Source organism: Gobio gobio (genome assembly GCF_949357685.1).
Source record: "Gobio gobio genome assembly, chromosome: 12".
Lineage (NCBI taxonomy): Eukaryota > Metazoa > Chordata > Actinopteri > Cypriniformes > Gobionidae > Gobio > Gobio gobio.
Window position 1 is genome coordinate 39,640,278 of NC_137105.1, and position 18,778 is coordinate 39,659,055.

The 18,778-nt window shown below is 36.4% G+C and overlaps 1 protein-coding gene across 1 annotated transcript in view; it reads right to left on the reverse strand.

Annotated features, from left to right (window-relative positions):
- tns3.2 (tensin 3, tandem duplicate 2) overlaps window positions 1-18,778 on the reverse strand; it is a 69,969-nt gene that overhangs the window by 5,761 nt on the left and 45,430 nt on the right. Inside the window, exons 17-23 of the mRNA XM_079831207.1 lie at window positions 8,806-8,962; window positions 7,549-7,907; window positions 7,381-7,467; window positions 4,884-5,015; window positions 2,932-3,027; window positions 183-260; window positions 24-101 (exon numbers count right to left, since the gene is read on the reverse strand). Of these exons, the coding sequence (XP_079687333.1) occupies window positions 24-101; window positions 183-260; window positions 2,932-3,027; window positions 4,884-5,015; window positions 7,381-7,467; window positions 7,549-7,907; window positions 8,806-8,962 (987 nt within the window). The remainder of the gene's footprint in view (window positions 1-23; window positions 102-182; window positions 261-2,931; window positions 3,028-4,883; window positions 5,016-7,380; window positions 7,468-7,548; window positions 7,908-8,805; window positions 8,963-18,778) is intronic.

Genomic DNA, 18,778 nt, shown 5'->3' on the forward strand with positions numbered 1-18,778 from the left:
CTTGCACACACATATTCAATTACCTGCTCCCTGTTTAAGCAGCTCTGCTGCAGAATTTGTAGATGTTTGTGCTGGAGATTCATTTAACTCTTCTAGAGGGTCTAAAGAAAGTAGGGCCAATCCAGTTAGTACAGTAACACCAGAGAGAAAAAACACATACACACACTAATAACATTACATACCTCTGCTTGGGATGATAAGTCTGCAGGGTAAAGCCAAGGGTGTGATTGAATGTTGACACACCAAAGCTGTGAGACTTCCTGTACACACAAGAAACGTAGCATTTTTATTTAGTTAAGCTAAATAGTATTACCACAATATTTTCCATATTACTGCAATGCACGGTTGTTTAAATTTTGCTTATTTAAAAAGATATGCACAAATGTTCAACAATTTGGAGTTTGAAGTTGAATGTTTTAAATGCTTTTAGAAGTCTGTTATGCTATAGTATATTGTGAAATAATATTACAATCTAAAATAACTGTTTTCTATAGGAAAATATATTATATTGCCAAAAGTTTTCAGAAGCTTGCCTTTACATGCACATGAACTTTATTGACATCCCATTCTTAATCCGTAGGGTTTAATATGGAGTTGGCCCACCCTTTGCAGCTATAACAGCTTCAACACTTCTGGGAAGGCTTTCCACAAGGTTTAGGAGTGTGTTTATGGGAATTTTTGACCATTCTTCTAGAAGCGCATTTGTGAGGTCATGCACTGATGATGGACAAGAAGGCCTGGCTCGCAGTCTCCGCTCTAATTCATCCAAAAGGTGTTCTATCGGGTTGAGATCTGGGCTCAGTGCAGGCCAGTCAAGTTCCTCCACACCAAACTCGCTCATCCATGTCTTTATGGACCTTGCTTTGTGCTCTGGTGCGCAGTCATGTTGGAATAGGAAGGGGCCAAACTGTTCCCACAAAGTTGGGAGAATGAAATTGCCCAAAATGACTTGGTATGCTGAAGCATTAAAGGGATAGTTCACTCAAAAATGAAAATTAGACATTTATCTGCTTACCCCCAGTCCATCCAAGGTGTAGGTGTCTTTGTTTCTTCAGTAGAACACAAATGGAGATTTTTAACTTCAACCGTTGCTGTGTGTCACTCATAGAATGCATGTCAATGGGGTCTAATTCTATTAGGGTAAAAAAAACATGCACAGACAACTTCAAATTAATCCATGCGGCTTGTGACGACACATTGATGTCTTAAGACACGAAACGATCGGTTCTAAGACAAACCGAACAGTACTTATATAATTTTTTACCTCAAATACAACACCATGTCCAACAGCCCCAAAAGCGCAGCACTTCCGGGAAAGAAGGTCAATGTACACGATCAAGTGTAGAGACATCACTTCCTGTGTGTGGGGTCTCTACACTAGATTGTGTACATTGACCTTCTTTCCCGGAAGTGCTGCGCTTTCGGGGCTGTTGGACATGGTGTTGTATTTGAGGTAAAAAATTATATAAATACTGTTCGGTTTCTCTCAGAAACCGATCGTTTCGTGTCTTAAGACATTAATGTGTCGTCACGAGCCGCAGGGTTTAATTTGAAGTTGTCTGTGCATGTTTTTCTTACCCTAATAGAATTAGACCCCATTGACATGCATTCTATGAGTGACACACAGCAACGGTTGAAGTTAAAAATCTCCATTTGTGTTCTACTGAAGAAACAAAGACACCTACACCTTGGATGGACTGGGGGTAAGCAGATAAATGTCTAATTTTCATTTTTGGGTGAACTATCCCTTTAAGAGTTAATTTTACTGGAACGAAGGGGCCAAGCCTAACCCCTGAAAAACAACCCCACATCACAATCCCCCCTCCACCAAACTTTACACTTAGCACAATGCAGTCAAGTACCGTTCTCCTGGCAACCGCCAAACCCAGACTCGTCCATTGGATTGCCAGACAGAGAAGCGTGATTCGTCACTCGTGAGAACACGTCTCCACTGCTCTAGAGTCCAGTGGCGGTGTGCTTTACACCACTGCATCCGATGCTTTGCATTGCAATTGGTGATGTAAGGCTTGGATGCAGCTGCTCAGCCATGGAAACCCATTCCATGAAGCTCTCTATGCAGTTCTTGAGTAAATCCACATGAAGTGGAGGTCTGTAGCTATTGACTTCTGCGCACTGTGAGCCTTAGCATGCGCTGACCCCGCTCTGTAATTTTACGTGGCCTACCACTTCGTGGCTGAGTTGCTGTTGTTCCCAATTGCTTCCACTGTGTTATAATACCACTAACAGTTGACCGTGGAATATTTAGTAGTGAGGTAATTTCACGAATGGACTTATTGCACAGGTGGCAACCAATCACGGTACCACGCTTGAATTCACGGAGCTCCTGAGGGCGACCCATTCTTTCACAAATGTTTGTAGAAGCGTCTGCATGCATAGGTGCTTGATTTTATACACCTGTGGTCATGGAAGTGATTGAAACACCTGAATTCAATGATTTGGAGGAGTGTCCCGATACTTTTGGCAATATAGTGTATTTTAAAATCACATGATCCTTCATAAATCATTCTGATATGCTGATTTACTGCTCAAGAAACATTTATTATTATGAATGTTGAAATCAGTTGTTCTGCTTAATATTTTTGTGTAAACTGAGAATTTTTATTTTAAGAATATTAAGTTCAAAAGAACAGCATTAGGGTTAGCACTAACCCTAACCCCACAGCATTTGTTTGAAACAGAAAAGTTTCAATATAGTCTTTATTGTTTCTTTTGATCAATTTAATGCATCCTTGCTGAACAAAAGTATTAATTTATTTTTTAAACCTACTGACACCAAATGAGTGAAAAAGAAAATGGAAACAAATAGTTGCATGTCACTGCTGATTACAGCCACTAGAGGGAGATATTGACCATGCCTAGCAACATTCATGTCCTCATTAACATTCATTGCAGACATTAACAGATGCTTACCAAAATAGGGTTCGTTGGGGCAGCCTTTTAACCGCACACCTTTCGGTGTGCACTCGATCAGGAAATGCCGCACAAGCTCATTGGACAGATCACCCGCTGTAGAAAGAGAAAGGAAATGACTTCATGTGTATAAGTATTTTTAATGATCAAAGCAATAACATGTATGCAGTGGCAATAGGAAATGCACTGAAATGTGTCGAACAAACTGAGAAAGTAGCTATGAAATGATCAGGGATCTTGTAATAAAGAACATTGGTTTCTAATTTTGGGATCATTCAGAAGGATCTACAGAGCAACAGCACAAGGACAGACTTTCCTGCATTTTACTCTAATGAGGAGTTATTCTGGTGTTTAGGAACAACAGTATGTATCCTACTTCCACCTTAATAACTCATTCAGACTGGGCAGGCCAAGTTTCTGAACACCGAACAACAGGCATAACTGATGTTGAGGATAGATAGACTTTGAGAAATCAGAGTTTGTTTGTTTGGTACAATAAACTCTGTATCATGAGAAATTGCATTTTGAGATACATTTTTTTTTTTTTTTAAACCCTCTTAAAGAGTCATGTAGAACTAGGATTCTGATGGAGACAGTGTGTGTGTGTGTGTGTGTGTGTGTGTTCATTTTTTCTATCCCGGTTGGGACTTCAACCTGAATTCACACTGACTTGTGTCACCGTGGGGACCTAAATTCAGGTCCCCATGAGGAAACAAGTTTATAAATCATACAGAATGAGTTTTTTGATAATGTAAAAATGCAGAAAGTTTTCTGTGATGGGTAGGTTAAGGGGTAGGGTTAGTGTAAGGGGATAGAATAAACAGTTTGTACAGTATAAAAACCATTACGTCTATGGCGAATCCCCACAAAGATAGTGAACCTGGTGTGTGTGTACCTGGTATTCCCTATACATTATGGGGACAAAATATCCCCAACAAGGATAGTAATACCAGTAAATTTTGACTTTATGGGGACATTTTTTTTGGTCCCCATAAGGAAAACAGCTTATAAATCATACTAAATGAAGTGTTTAGAAAATCTAAAATGTAGAAAGTTTTGTGTGATGGGTAGGTTTAGGAGTAGGGTTAGTGTAAGGGGATAGAGTATACAGTTTGTACAGAATAAAAACCATTACGTCTATGGAGAGTCCCCACAAAGATAGTGAACCAGAAGAGTGTGTGTGTGTGTGTGTGTGTGTGTGTGTGTGTGTGTGTGTGTGTGTGTGTGTGTGTGTGTGTGTGTGTGTGTGTGTGTGTGTGTGTGTGTGTGTGTGTGTGTGTGTGTGTCTCCCTTCCTTCCTCTGATTGAGAGACACCGTGTTTACAGAGGGGCTCTGGATATGAACGCTCCAGCTGTGCTCACACTCATTCAGCTGTTCCTCACACAATAGTGTTGGGATATCCAGCTCTTCGGGGTCTTAAAGTCCATCAAATATTTCACTACAGTTCATTCAAGGAGTTGCCCTGTACATTCAGAATCTATGGACAGTTCATATTTACCTGTTTTACACAGAGAAAGAGCTTAAAGCTGCCATGAAACAGAAGTTACGATAGTCTTTTTTCCCTATTGTGACATATATCAGAGTGAAACAGCTTCTCTAACAAGAAAAACATTTATGGGGGATTGATTTTGTCAATAGATTGGATCATTGGATCATTGGATGGTTATGGTTGTGGTTTGCTATTGATGTGATGTCATATGGGTGACAAGTTCCCAAAAAACAAGTCAAAAAATTGTGATGCGCACGATAAATAACTTATAATAAATACTGCAATATTCCATTAAAAAATAGTCAAACCAGGAACCGGAGTCGGATATTTTCCACACCAAGTACTTGTTAAGTTACATAAAATATGTTTTCAAAACTCCAGTAGTTTATGGGCAGGTTGTGTGTTTGCCCAGCCAATTGGGTCATCGCTCAGCTTGAGTTGCCATAAAAAGCATTCTCTTACTTTTCCTGCTTTGCTGTAGAACGGAGGGTGGGGGCGTGGCCACCTTCATGGCCAATCCGTAAGCTCCTCTGAATGAGTGACTGTCTCTGATGATGAAGGAGCCTGGCTCTTTATCCTTGAGAATGCCAATAGCTACAGCAAATAAAACATAAAAAACACAGATGCATTATGCAGTCGTCTTAAAAGCAAAGAGGACGTAACGCTTATAAACAAGTGCAGACTGCGGTAATGGATTTGAGATACTTTGAGAATAATCAATTGATCAATTTACATTATACAACACCAATAAACAGAAAACAGCAATTCTTTCACAGAATACATTGTGATAACGATCAGCATTTGACTAAATATGATTTGTTTTTGTCAAAAATCTATAATATTTATAATGTTGCTATAAAAAGAAGATGCAAAAAGTAAATGTGGCAAATGCATCTGTGCAAGGAGTCAAATGAATTAGTGCATGTGTTATTATTTTATTACCATCTAAACCAATTTATTCACTAGAAGGAATTTGAAAGAAATTTCCATTGCTTAATATGACTGAAAACAGCTGTCTGACTTTCAGTCTGCTTAAGAAAGTAGTAAAAAAATGAATACTTTTATTCAGCAAGGATGCATTAAATTGATCAAAAGTGACTTTTATATTGTTACAAATATTTCTATTTCAGATAAATGTTGTTCTTATGAACTTTCCATTTATCAAAAAAAAAAAAAAAAAAAAAAAAAAAAAAATATATATATATATATATATATATATATATATATATATATATATATATATATATATATATATATATATATATATATATATATATATATATATATATATATATATATATATATATATATATATATATATATATATATATATATATATATATATATATATATATATATATATATATATATATATTTCAGGGTGAACTATCCCTTTAATATATATATATATATATAGAACGTATATATATATATATATATATACGTATATATATATATATATATATATACGTTCTATATATATATATTAAAGGGATAGTTCACCCTGAAATGAAAATAAAGCCATCTTTTACTCACCCTGCTGTTGTTCCAATGCCCTATGTCAGTGGTTCTCAAACTTTTTAGACCAAGTACCACCTCAGAAAATATTTGGCTCTCCAAGTACCACCATAATGACCAACATTAAAATATAGTAGCGTATAAATAAAATAAAAAAATAAAATATAAATTAAATTAATTAAAATGTATTGTGTTTTAACATTAATTAATTTAGTGATTCCTCTGCGTACCACTAGAGGCAGCCTGAGTACCAGTAGTGGTACTCGTATCACACTTTGAGAACCACTGCCCTATGTCCTTCTATCTTTTTCGGACCTCAAAAGCAGAAATTTAAAAAAATTCCTGCACGCGCTCCTCCATATAATGGCAGTGAATGGCGACCAGGCTAAAACTTTACAAAAAGGATACATAAGTATCACGCAATGATACAGGCAGACGCGCACCATATATGGAAAGTGTTAGGAGGCATACTATAAGGTTTTGCGAGAAAGAAACCGTATTATTCTGTCAAAATACTGAGCGTGGGCGTTACTCTGTGCGCGTTCCCGTGAGTACGTGCGAGCCGTCAGCAGCCGCACTGTTGTCATGGCACCCAGGATAAGCACACACATGCACCATTTTGAGAAATCAGGCTCAATAGAAACAAACACGACTCGTCTCTTCTTTAACGTAAATAATAAGAAATAATACTAATAATAAGGTAAACCTCCTGAAGTGAATGTTGTGAAGTGGTTCTCATGACAACATTGTGTGAGCGGCTGCTGGCCGCACGGAGTAATGGCCAAGCTCAGTATTTTGACTGAATACTGTATGCCTCCTGAACACTTTCCATATATGGCACGCGTCTCCCTGTATCATTGTGTGATACTTTTGTATCCTTTTTGTAACGTTTTAGCCTGGTCGCCATTCGCTGCCATTATATGGAGGAGCGCGTGCAGGACGTTTTTGAAAATTTCTGCTTTTGAGGTCCGAAAAGATGGAAGGACATAGGGCATTGGAACAACAGCAGGGTGAGTAAAAGGCGACTTTATTTTCATTTCAGGGTGAACTACCCCTGATAATTGTAATTGTAATAAATGTTTCTTGAGAAGCCAATCATCATATTAAAATGATTTCGGAAGTATCATGTGACACTGAAGTCTGGAATAATGATTCTGAAAATTCAGCTCAGCCATTAAGAAATAAATGACATTTTAAAATATATTCACTGTTATTTTAGAAAACAGTAATACGGTTATTTTAATATTACAATATTACAGTTGTACTGTTTTTTTGATCAAATAAATGCAGCTGTGGTGAGCATAAGAGATTACTTTCAGTCTAACCGACCTTAAACTTTTGAATGGCAATGCATATGCTTCACAGTCTCATATTTGTTCAACTCATATTTAACACGAATTCCACTTTCAACTAAGGCCTACTGATGCTCTAATATTGTTACCTTGCTCTCTCGAGATATCCGGCTTGTACCAGAACTTTGACGTATCCTGAACAAACTTCACGTTTTCCGGTTTAGTGGCCATGAAATCTGTAAATAAGAATAATATCATATTATATTTGATAGGTGAATCTGGCTGTGTGTGTGCTTGCAGACAGGCACCCTACTCACCTGGACTCGGTGTAGATCTGGTAGGTGAGGTGTTGTGACTGGCATAGGACGTGCTGACCGTACTCCTGCTGAGCGGGAAACTCAACATAGTCTCTGAGCCCTCCGTCCCTCGTCTCTTCAGGGGCAGAAGGGGAGGTTGAGCCACATCCAGACCCAGAGAATCAAGACCCTCCACCGCCTCCAGCAGGCTGCTCTCCAGTCCCACGATATCCAGAGAGGAGGACAGGCTGCGGGGGGCTCCTCGAGGGGAGCTGTGGGAGTTGGGTGCCGAGAGGGTGAGGGGTGGGGAGGGCTGGGGGGTGTAGTGACTCAAGGGGGTGCTGGATCCAACCTCTAACCAGGAATGAGCTGGAGTGGGGCTACAAGGAGAAGACAACACAGGACAGGGTTATCGCTTACATATCCTGTACCTAGACAAACACATCCCACCGTGTGTTTATACATTGTTAAATATAGACTAGATACACAATAGACCTGAAATGCCAGAATTTACTTCTATGGTGTGGGAAAGGTTTTGTTTTGGTTAGAAATGTAGTAATGAAAAAAAATTCCAACCGATACTGATAGGCCAAGTGTGTGTTATTTGCGAGTACACTACATCACACCATTATAATGTACAGTATGAAAAAAATATATTCATTTTGAGATGAATTAAAGCAGTAGTTCACTTTAAAATTAAAATTACCCCTTGATTTACCCACCCTCAAGCCATCCTAGGTGTATTATGACTTTCTTCTTCTGATGAACCTAATCTGAGTTATATGAATAAATATTTTGAAGTTTGAAGCTCAATAAAGTGCAACCAATCCATAACAAACGTACTCCACACAGTTCAGGGGGTTAATAAAGGCCTTCGGAAGCCAATTGATTGGGGTTTTGTAAGAAAATATCCATATTTAAAACTTTATAAAGTAAAATATCTAGCTTCCGGCAGACCGCCTTCCGAATTCAACTTGCGCAGAAAGAGTAACGCCTCTCGCAGTTCAGAACGTTTGCGCTACGTTCTAGTGATACGCTGCACCAGTGAGTAAATCGTGGGGTAAGTTTCAATTTAAAGTGAACTACTCCTTTAAGATAACATTTAACAGCATGAATACATTTTTAGCATTTTAAAATATTAACTCTCAGTGAGTAATCTAAATGTGAAATGGGGGAAATTAACATGTACAGTTAAATATCCCATATAAGCAATAACCAATATTGTACTGACATTTAATGCATCCCTATTGGTTGCTGTTGTTGATTGACAGTCAGTACCTGTCTGTGTTGACCAATGGGCTGGGGGTGGAGATAGAGTGCAAGGATCCAAACATCCTCTGACAGGAGGCGGGACTTCCTGTGACATCAGAGTGGAAGAGCTCTCCGTCGGATGACATAGATGTGTGCGTCATGCTGTCCATGTATCCTCGTGGCTCTAAGAATAAAAAACACAAAAGGAAGGATTTTAAGACCTGAACACACACACACGTTGGGTTTTCATGTTCGGTGTGTCTATTTACTCTAAGTGCAAAAAGCCTGCCTTGTTGGCAGAGGCTATTTATGCTAACTCCACCCACTGACGTCTGGGACAGACAAAATTACGGAAGACACTGGATTGGCAACATTAGCAATAATGTAGGGGTGAAGCACGTGGCAAAGTTGACGCAAATCTGCCTTTTGCTGAACTCGCTCTACTCCTCCTTTTCCTATCAGATAGGGACGGCATTTATTTTGAATAACATATTCGAAAAAGTGGAAATAAAGTGTCTAATCTGTGTTTAACCCTTGTGCATCAATTAAAAAAAGTTACACATAGGTCCATAGAGGACAAAAATGTCCATGACAAGAAAATGTCATAACATTTTTTATATTGGGAGCATAAACTTAAGTTTAGTCTCATTTTAAAGACCCGTGGCAGATTATTGTTGAAGCTAAAAAAAGTATAACCACAAAAAATGAAAATGAATTATGAAAAATATTTTGTACAAATATATATATTTTATGAAACATGTTGACAAGCCATAAATCTAAAAAAAAAAACTGTGTTCCAAATTTGCGGTTGATATCTCAAAAAATGAGCTCTCAGTAAGATTTTGTTTGGGCACAGTGCCAACTTTTTTCCCATTAGATGCCAGCAAAACTCCACTGGGACACACAGCAGTTGATTTGTTATTTGCAGTTGAGTTTTTCTCTCTCATATTACAAGCACACACACACGCATTTTTTTTATTACATACATACACACCACACTCTGACATCCATATTATAAAGGCAATTGGATAAATTATGTAGCTATAACTGTGTGGGTGTGTTAATATGCATAAACAGAAAACAGGAGTAAAGTGAGTATTTGCTTTATAGGCCAAACCTGAGAAAATGGCACCATCAGGTGAAAAATAGTAAAAATGTAAATTTTGAAGCCTTGCCAAGAGAATAAAAGCCTATTAACAAAGATTGCATCATTTTATAGTTAAATGGCAATGGGATTAAAACATGTAGTTTTAATGGGTTCCAATGGGGACATTTTTGTCCAAAAGGCGCTGAGAGGAAGTATTTTGTGTACCTAGTGCAAAATAGTCTATTTTAAAGGAAATGGGTGTGAACTATTAAAATTCCAATAAAAATACACACCTGTGGCCAATTTTATGCAGTTAGCATTAACACAGGCAAAGTAATCAAAAAAACTAAACTGAAAAAGCCAAAAATGTACATAAGGATGCACAAGGGTTAATAATAAAGTGTTTAGGGTTAGGGGTAGATGTAGGGAGGGCTTTATTGTCCCAATAAGGCGGCATCCATTTAATCATTTTAAGAATATAATTATTTACATGCATACCATTTTCAAGAACACTGATGTGCAAATAGTATCTGCCACTATTTATAAGTATAAATAGAATCTAACTACTATTTACACTCATTGAAAAGAAAATACTGCTATTTTTAAATTGAATCTATCTCTATTTTCACCTAGTGTAAAAGCAGCTATCATTATTTGTACTTAGTGTAAATAGCATCTATTGCTATGCAAATAACCGCTGCCTTTCATGTTTTTCATGTACACATAAAATCCCAAATCCCCTAACCCCAAACCTACCCATCACAAAAAACTTTCTGCCGTTTTACATTTAAAAAAACTTCACTTATTATGATTTAAAAGCAGTTTTCCCAATGGGGACCTTTGTCAAAATGTAGGGTACACCTGAACACCCCCCCCCCCCCCCCCACCCTCGCCCAGTTTTTTCCCAGATTCCATTCAGTATGAGCAATGTCTTATTGCACGCCCACAAAATATTTGAAGACCTGCGCTGTGCACCCTGCTACTAGTTGCCAAATCCAGGTAATAAATCAAGTGGTATTATTGGATAGACCGTTGTATGGGAGTTGTGCTTGTGGGTTTGGCAGAAGCCCATACACACAAATTCTTCAGATTGTGCACATAACAAACCACAGGGGAGGGACCCTGGAGGAATTTCTCTCTGTTTGTCTCTTGCTCCCTCCCTTTCTGTCTGGAAACTGGCTGGATATAATCAAATTAATTTTGTGGTAAATCCTCTTTGACCTTACCTTTAATTAAATATGAACAACAAAATAATAATTATAATATAGCTTCAAGCAGCAGTTAGCAAAAGCATAATAATGAAACTGTAAAGAAGCAGATGAAAGAGCATTTTGAGTAGTTGACTTTCATCTATAATATTTATGCTTAATATTAATACCTGCGCATTATTTTTTTATCAATTGCTCCCAGAGAAATGACTAGATTCAGCATGTATGTGTTCAAAACTTCAATCATAAACCACAACAATCAAAATTGCAACTGATAGTCTTGTAAGTATTAGTTAGAAATAAAAATATGGCAGCACATATTGGTCCTTGAGGTAAATTCGGTCCCACGAGGAAAGGGACTCGCAAATGAAATTTTAAAGAGTTAGTTCACCCAAAAATGAAAATAATGTAATTTATTACTCACCCTCATGCCGTTCCACACTCGGAACACAAATTAATTATTTCTGTTGAAATCCGATGGCTCAGTGACGCCTGCATTGCCAGAAATGACATTTCCTCTCTCAAGATCCATTAATGTACTAAAAACATATTTAAATCAGTTCATGAAGCTTCGGAGTGTTATGAATGTTATGAATCAGTGGCTCAGAGTGCCAAAGTCACGTGATTTCAGCAGTTTGGCTGTTTGACACACGATCCGAATCATGATTCAACACACTGATTCATGACGCTCCAAAGCTTCATGAAGCAGTGTTTTGAAATCGGCCATCACTAAATACGTTTTTGTTTTTTGCTGCACTAAAAATATTCTCTTCGCTTTATAATATTAATATTGAACCACTGTACTCACATTAACTGATTTAAATATATGTTTTCAGTAAATTAATGGATCTTGAGAGAGGAAATGTCATTGCTGGCTATGCAGGCGTCACTGAGCCATCGGATTTCAACAAAAATATCTTAATTTGTGTTCCGAAGATTAACGAAGGTCTTACGGGTGTGGAACGGCATGAGGGTGAGTAATAAATGCCATTATTTTCATATTTGGGTGAACTAACCCTTTAAGTCTAAGCGCCCTATCATACACCTGGCGCAATGCGACGCCAGACGCGACGCAAGTGTTTTTTGCTAGTTTCAGTCTGACGCAGTATCATTTTCACGTCCTGCTCCACATTGTTTAAATAGCAAATGCACTCGCGCCCATATGTTCGCCCATGGGCGTGCTGGTCTGAAAACGAGTGTGTTCAGGCGCATTGTTGGCATGTTGCTATTTTGAGGCAACTGAAAATGACTGCACCCTTGACCAACAAAAACCTGGTCTAAAGTCATTAGCGCAGTATCTTTTGTGTTATTTAAAGGGCGCATTAGTAATATGCACCTATAGGCGGGGGCACACTCTGCTTATTACACAGACAGGGATGCGCAGCTGCACACAAACATTTTTAAATATTAAAAAAGAAAAGATTCCTCTCTGGAGAAGCGTTCAGTCTTTCCGCTCGCAAATTCCGCCATGTAAATAGCGAGTCCGCCATGGTGCAAGTGCAACTGGCTAAAGGGAATGGGAGATGAGACTCTGATTGGTTTATTGCACGTTACACCCATGACTCGCCGACCGTTTTTTCCATCGTTAAACTAGCAAAAGTGGATTCGGACACGCTTTAAGTGCACCTGCACCATGCGCTTTAGACCATGTGCTCAGATCGTTAAAATAGGGCCCTATAACTCCAACAGAGAAGCAGGGCTGATGTTTTTCAAATTTAACCAATAGTCCCAAAGTAACCATCCATTTCATAATTACACAAAATGCAATTAGCTACAGACTTTTATGCTGGATTCCCCATGAATGTTTACTTTCAACAGACATTTACTAATCAAACATATACTGAAGCATCATGAAGCATCTTCTTCAACCATGACTGTACCCCTAACCACATCATATGATAGGTTGTCAAGGAGACGCTAAAAATGTAAGAATACGTAAAAAAATAAACAAATACACAAACAACATCTGGAGGCAGAAGAGTCTAAAGTGTTCCTAAAAATAGACATAGTGACCCACCCAGAAAACCCTGAAACTCATTCCCAAGACACAGGAATCCAGAGATTGCTTCCCAGAGATTCATCTGGTCTGCTTCTCCTTGATCAAAACAGCAGCACAGCTGGTCACCAGCACATGTTGTGTTTTGGATGCAGGTGGTCAGCATGGGATGCTGGTTTGTTGGTGTCCCACCAGGCTTCATAACTAACTTAACCGGCAAGGCTTCCTTTATCAATCAACTCCAGTTGGGAGACCCATGTCCACCAGCCTCCTAGTTAACGTTTCCTATAAAAAAAAGCAAAGCTACACTGGTCCACCTGCAAGATCAGCACAAAACCAGCCTGGACTTGCATTAAAGGTACAGAAAATGGATTAAAATGAAGCAAAAAGGCCCCCCAACATGATTCTCCCAGATGACATCAACAGATGTCAGGGTCACATGAGGATTGCACCATCCGGTGGGCCAAGAGGTCAATGATCTGTTGAACTACACCGACCCTTCAAAGGGAAGAGAAAAGAAGATCTGGATGACCCTTCCAGAAAGAAGAAAGCGGCCTGAGGGTCTAACGGACATTTATTATGGGGCAAAACTAAAGCAGCACTGAATTTCAGATGTCCCAGTTCTGCGTTGAAAAGATAACTTATTCTTTAAGGCTCAAAACATACCAAAATTTGCATGAATGCAGATGCTTCTAGCTATTCAAGCTTTCAAAACCCAAGTTCGGAGACCAGCTCAGCACTCTGGGATGAAAGGAGAGGGTACCACATGACATCACTAAACAGTGTTTTAAAGAGCCAAACAACTCATGATTTAAGGGAAAGGTATTTCATATTAAAGTGCCTTTGATTTTTATAATGTATTTAAGGATAAGAATTTAATATGAGACGCTTTAGCATGTTTAATACTTGTTTCTTTCAATTATTTAATGGAGGTTTATTACTAGATGCTATAACTGGTATAAGTTTTTCACCATTTTAAACATCTTTTAGATTTTTGCAGTTTACTTAGTTATGCAATGTGACTTTATTTAAGCATCAGGGCTAAAAGTCAAACAATAAAACGTTTTTATTTCATTACTTGAAATAAAAATAAACAACTGAAATAAAATAAAATATAAAAATATAACTTTTATTTATTTTAGTTTAATTTAAGTTGAAGTAGGGTGATTTCAGGGTGATTGGGACACTTTTTGCCGTTGAGATGACTTGGAAAAAGTGTCCCAATCACCCTGAATTCACCCTACTAAAATAAAGTAAAACTTAATAAAAAAAAACATATTAACAATAAAAAACTAAAATTACTAAAACTTAACATGAAAACTATAAACTATCGAATGAATTCCCTTAAATACATAAAAATAATACAAATAAAAAAATAAACATCTAATGTTTATTACTTTATCCAAATACATTATAAAATTATTAATATGTTTAATGAATAACTAAGCAATACATCACTTAATATTAAACTTTCTTTTATTTATATTTTTATTTATATACAATTTGAAGTACTGAAATAACTAAAACCAAATAAATTAAAACTAAATAAAAACTATGGACATTACAAAAAGACAAACACACACAAAATAACTAAAATTAAAATTAAAACAGAAAAAGTAAAAAATAAAATCTAATATTAATATCAACAATAATTGATAGTAAAATAACTATCTGAAAAGTACTAATATTCCATGTAATCTCCAAATTAATAAAAAGAGTAAGAGAAAAAAGACGCATGTATGTGTGAGCATCAGACGGTTTAACATTAAATGCAGTCATGCTGAATGTATTAGCCTTATCAATATTAGCATGTCATACCATCTTACAGAGTTGGGAATTTGGCAGGCAAATGAAAGAGAAGGGCCATAAAAGTGTGTGTAAGCGTGTTTGTGTGTATGTCTGCTCAGACCAGGTCTTTCAGGATTAAATCTCCCGCATGCCAGTGAGACAAAGGACGACTTCATTTTTACGGACTTAACAAACTCGCCATTCAAAGGAGGAATGCACGCACACACACACGCAGTGAGCCAAGTTGAAAAATGTCCAGCTGTTGTGATCAAAGCTGCAAAGCTGAGCTGGATAGAGAATGTGTGGAGGGGAAAAATAAAGAGAGGTAGAATTCAACACAGGAGAATTAAATACTTTCCAGTCAAAGGCATTACTTCAGCTCTATGATACATGGTCTAAAATAGGTCTGCAATATGATTTAGCTCTTGTTTGAGCTTTATGTGTCACCTGGGCTTCCTCTCAGACTTTTTGCTGTGTCAAAGAGCCGTCCGCTAGACATTCTGCACAACCAGTCCAGTTATCCTTCCAGCGTCAAAACACGCAGACCAAAAATAACACTTTTTCACTGCATAGGTATTCATCAGCACACTAAAATAGCTAAAGGAGTATTTCAGTCCATTTGTGGGCTTAGTATGGCAATATACACACTCAACACATGCAATCAATCAAACAGCTGATGGATTGAAACAGCCATTCATTTGTGATTCACAATAAAGGAACCCGAAATGGATCTGACAAAAAATTATTCAGTGATCTGCTGAACTACTTGTGTGAATCCTAAATGTACCTTTTTAACATAAATCACTAGCCTGACGTCGTCATACTCAGTTCTAGTCAGAATATGAGTCTGATACTGCGCCATTGGGCTGTGATTATGGGGCGTGTTTCAACCGAACCTACACAACCAATCAGAGCAACGGAGCGACACAAAGTTGTCAATAGAACTTGACTGCACGCACACTGGAAGAAGTAGAAGAAGGTGATGTAAACGATCTTTGCCGGTGTTGTGAAAAGAATTTAAGGATACACAGAGTACTTACCAACACGATCATCATTTTTGAGAGAAATAGTAAAGATGAATGCATATACGAACATGTGCTCAGTTTAGCATTAGAACGAATTCAACCCAAGCGCTCTTTGGTGACGTGAATTCTTAAGTTACTGTTTATCATCCGTCCATCATCGTATAAAGCCCGCCCTGACAATTTCATTGGTCCGATCAGCTTCTGTTCGGGGCATAGTTGCTCCACAACGGATCAAGTCCAGACCGAATTTCCCGAACTCAAATGTTGTGGGCGGGGCTAAATTCGGCTGGCATCCAGGCTAATAAATAACATTATTTGACTATAATATACTTTGGACATGACAGTAACCTTTTCTTTTCTAACATCGTGAATTTAGGATACATTTTATGTGAATGTTAATTTTTAAAGATTGTTATTTTATAATATACATAAAAGAAAGTTGAATAATAGATCATATATTTGTTTTAATAATCAATTATTGTTTTAATTATTATTAATTTTATAATGTAATTAAGGTTAAGTATGTAATATTATATGCGGTGTTATTTATATAATTTTTAAGCTTATTTTTTATAAATGTAATTTTTAAGGGAAAATAGTATTTAACATTACATTAGATGTCTACTTTTTTAATTATTTTATAATGTAATTATTTAAGGGAAAAAAATTTATATTAGGTGCTGTATTTATTTTTATAAGTTAATTGTTTTTATAACAGCACTGAAAGAAAAAAATAATATTAAAATAATAATCTTAAATATATATATTTTAATGTTTATTTAAGGGAAAGTATTTTAGATGCTGATTTTTTGTACTTTTGTAATTAGATAATGTATTGGTTTTAATATCCATTTATTGTTTTAATTATTATTACTTTTATAAAGTCATTAAAGTATTTAATATTATATGCTGTATTATTTGTATAACTTGTAAGCTTATTTTTTTATAATGTAATTATTAAGGGAAAAGAGTATTTAACATTAGATGTTGCATTTTTTAATTTGTATTATTTTATAATTATTTAAGGGAAAGTATTTAATATGAGGTGCTGTGTTTATTTTTTATAAGTTTATTGTTTTTATAACGGCACTAAAAGGAAAAATGTAATATAAAAATATTAATATTAAATATATTTGTTTAAATGTTTAGTATTAACTACACTTTAAAAAATGTAAGGCTGCAACTTTTTTTTAAGTACAATTAACTTGGAAGTTTAAGTCATTTAAACTTAAATTGCAACTTAAATTTCAACTGACTTAAAAATGAGTTGAATCTTGTTTAACTTATTTTGATGAGTTAAAGCAATGTAAAAAAAATTGTTATAACTATTTTTTTTACAGTGTATAGGGAAAGTAGTATTTTAGATGCACAATTTTTTAAATATTTTTAATTTAATTATGTAATGAAGGTGTAAATTTCTTTGAGTTTTTTTTTTACCATTTTAAATCACCTATTTTTATCATATTAGTAACATAAGCACACTTTTTCTGATTATGCTGCGGTTTATTCAGTAATTGAAATGTTTTGTTGCTCCATTAGTGTTGCTAAGCTTTTGTCAAATTGTGCCATATCCCGGTAAAAGAACAGTAATAAACAAACCAAATAGTTTGCTTTAGGTAATTTGGTTGCATGCTTTTCATTCTCAAGCTCAAATCAAATTAATTTCAATTCGAACTGACACGATTACATAACACATTCTTTCCTCGTCCACATTCATTTGGACACAGGCCCACACAAAACTGTCTTTTGTCCAGAGACAGAGAAGAATAGTGTCCACTGTCTCCACTCCATCTCCATTAAAGTGCTCACTACTACACACATCCACTCACGACAAGAGCACCACATCCATCTCTTTTTGTTTTAGTACCTCCCATGGGTTGATTGATAAATCTGCCAGGCCAGACGAGAAAGTGCCAAAGCTTAAATCACCAATCTGAGGTAAATTACAGGAGAAGTCAAGTGTAAATGAGCTTTAGAAAAGAGTGAAGCCAAGATGTTTTCCACAAAACACCCCACTGGTAAAGTGGTGCTCTGCTGTTTGTGAGAAAGCACATGAGGAATGCCAAACACTGACAGAACCAACAAAATATAGGGTAGTCTAAGCACAAATATTGGGGCTTTAAATGTGTTTGCCTTTATCAGTAAAGTTATTGCAATGCAAATAACTAATTAAAGGTCTTCAGGCACAGTGTCCAAGTCTGAGGGCCAGCTGAAACAGGAAACATTCACATACAAACAAACCAAAAGTGCACAAACTGACACACACACATACACAAACTCACATATACATATAAACATCCTCTTCAAATGAAAACCACTGGCCTTTTTTGCCATCTCAGCAGTTTGGTGTGACAAAATCAAGCATGTACTGTGAACACATGTGACCCTGGACCACAAAACCAGTCATAAGTCGCACGGGTATATTTGTGTCAACAAATACATTATATGGGTCGAAATTTTCTGTTATGCCAAAAATCATTAGGATATTAAGTAAAGATCATGTTCCATGAAGATATTTTGTAAATTTCCTACTGTAAATATATATAAAAAATGTATTAATAGTGGTAATATGTATGGCTAAGGACTTAATTTGGACAACTTTAAAGGCGATGTTCTATCCTAAAACAACATACATCAATGGAAAGCCTTCAGATTATGTATACATCTCAATTTAAAAAGAATTTGACCCTTATGACTGGTTTTGTGGTCCAGGGTCACATATTATATATGAAAATCCATCCTTTAAGCCAATATAAAACCTTTTTTTTTTTTAATCTGTATTTGGGTCTCGTTGTCCAGTAAAAATTTCTAAACATCCTAAAAAACAAGATAAATAAAGACTTGTTTTTTATATAAAGAAAATGAATTAAACATAAACAAATAAAAAACTGTCAAA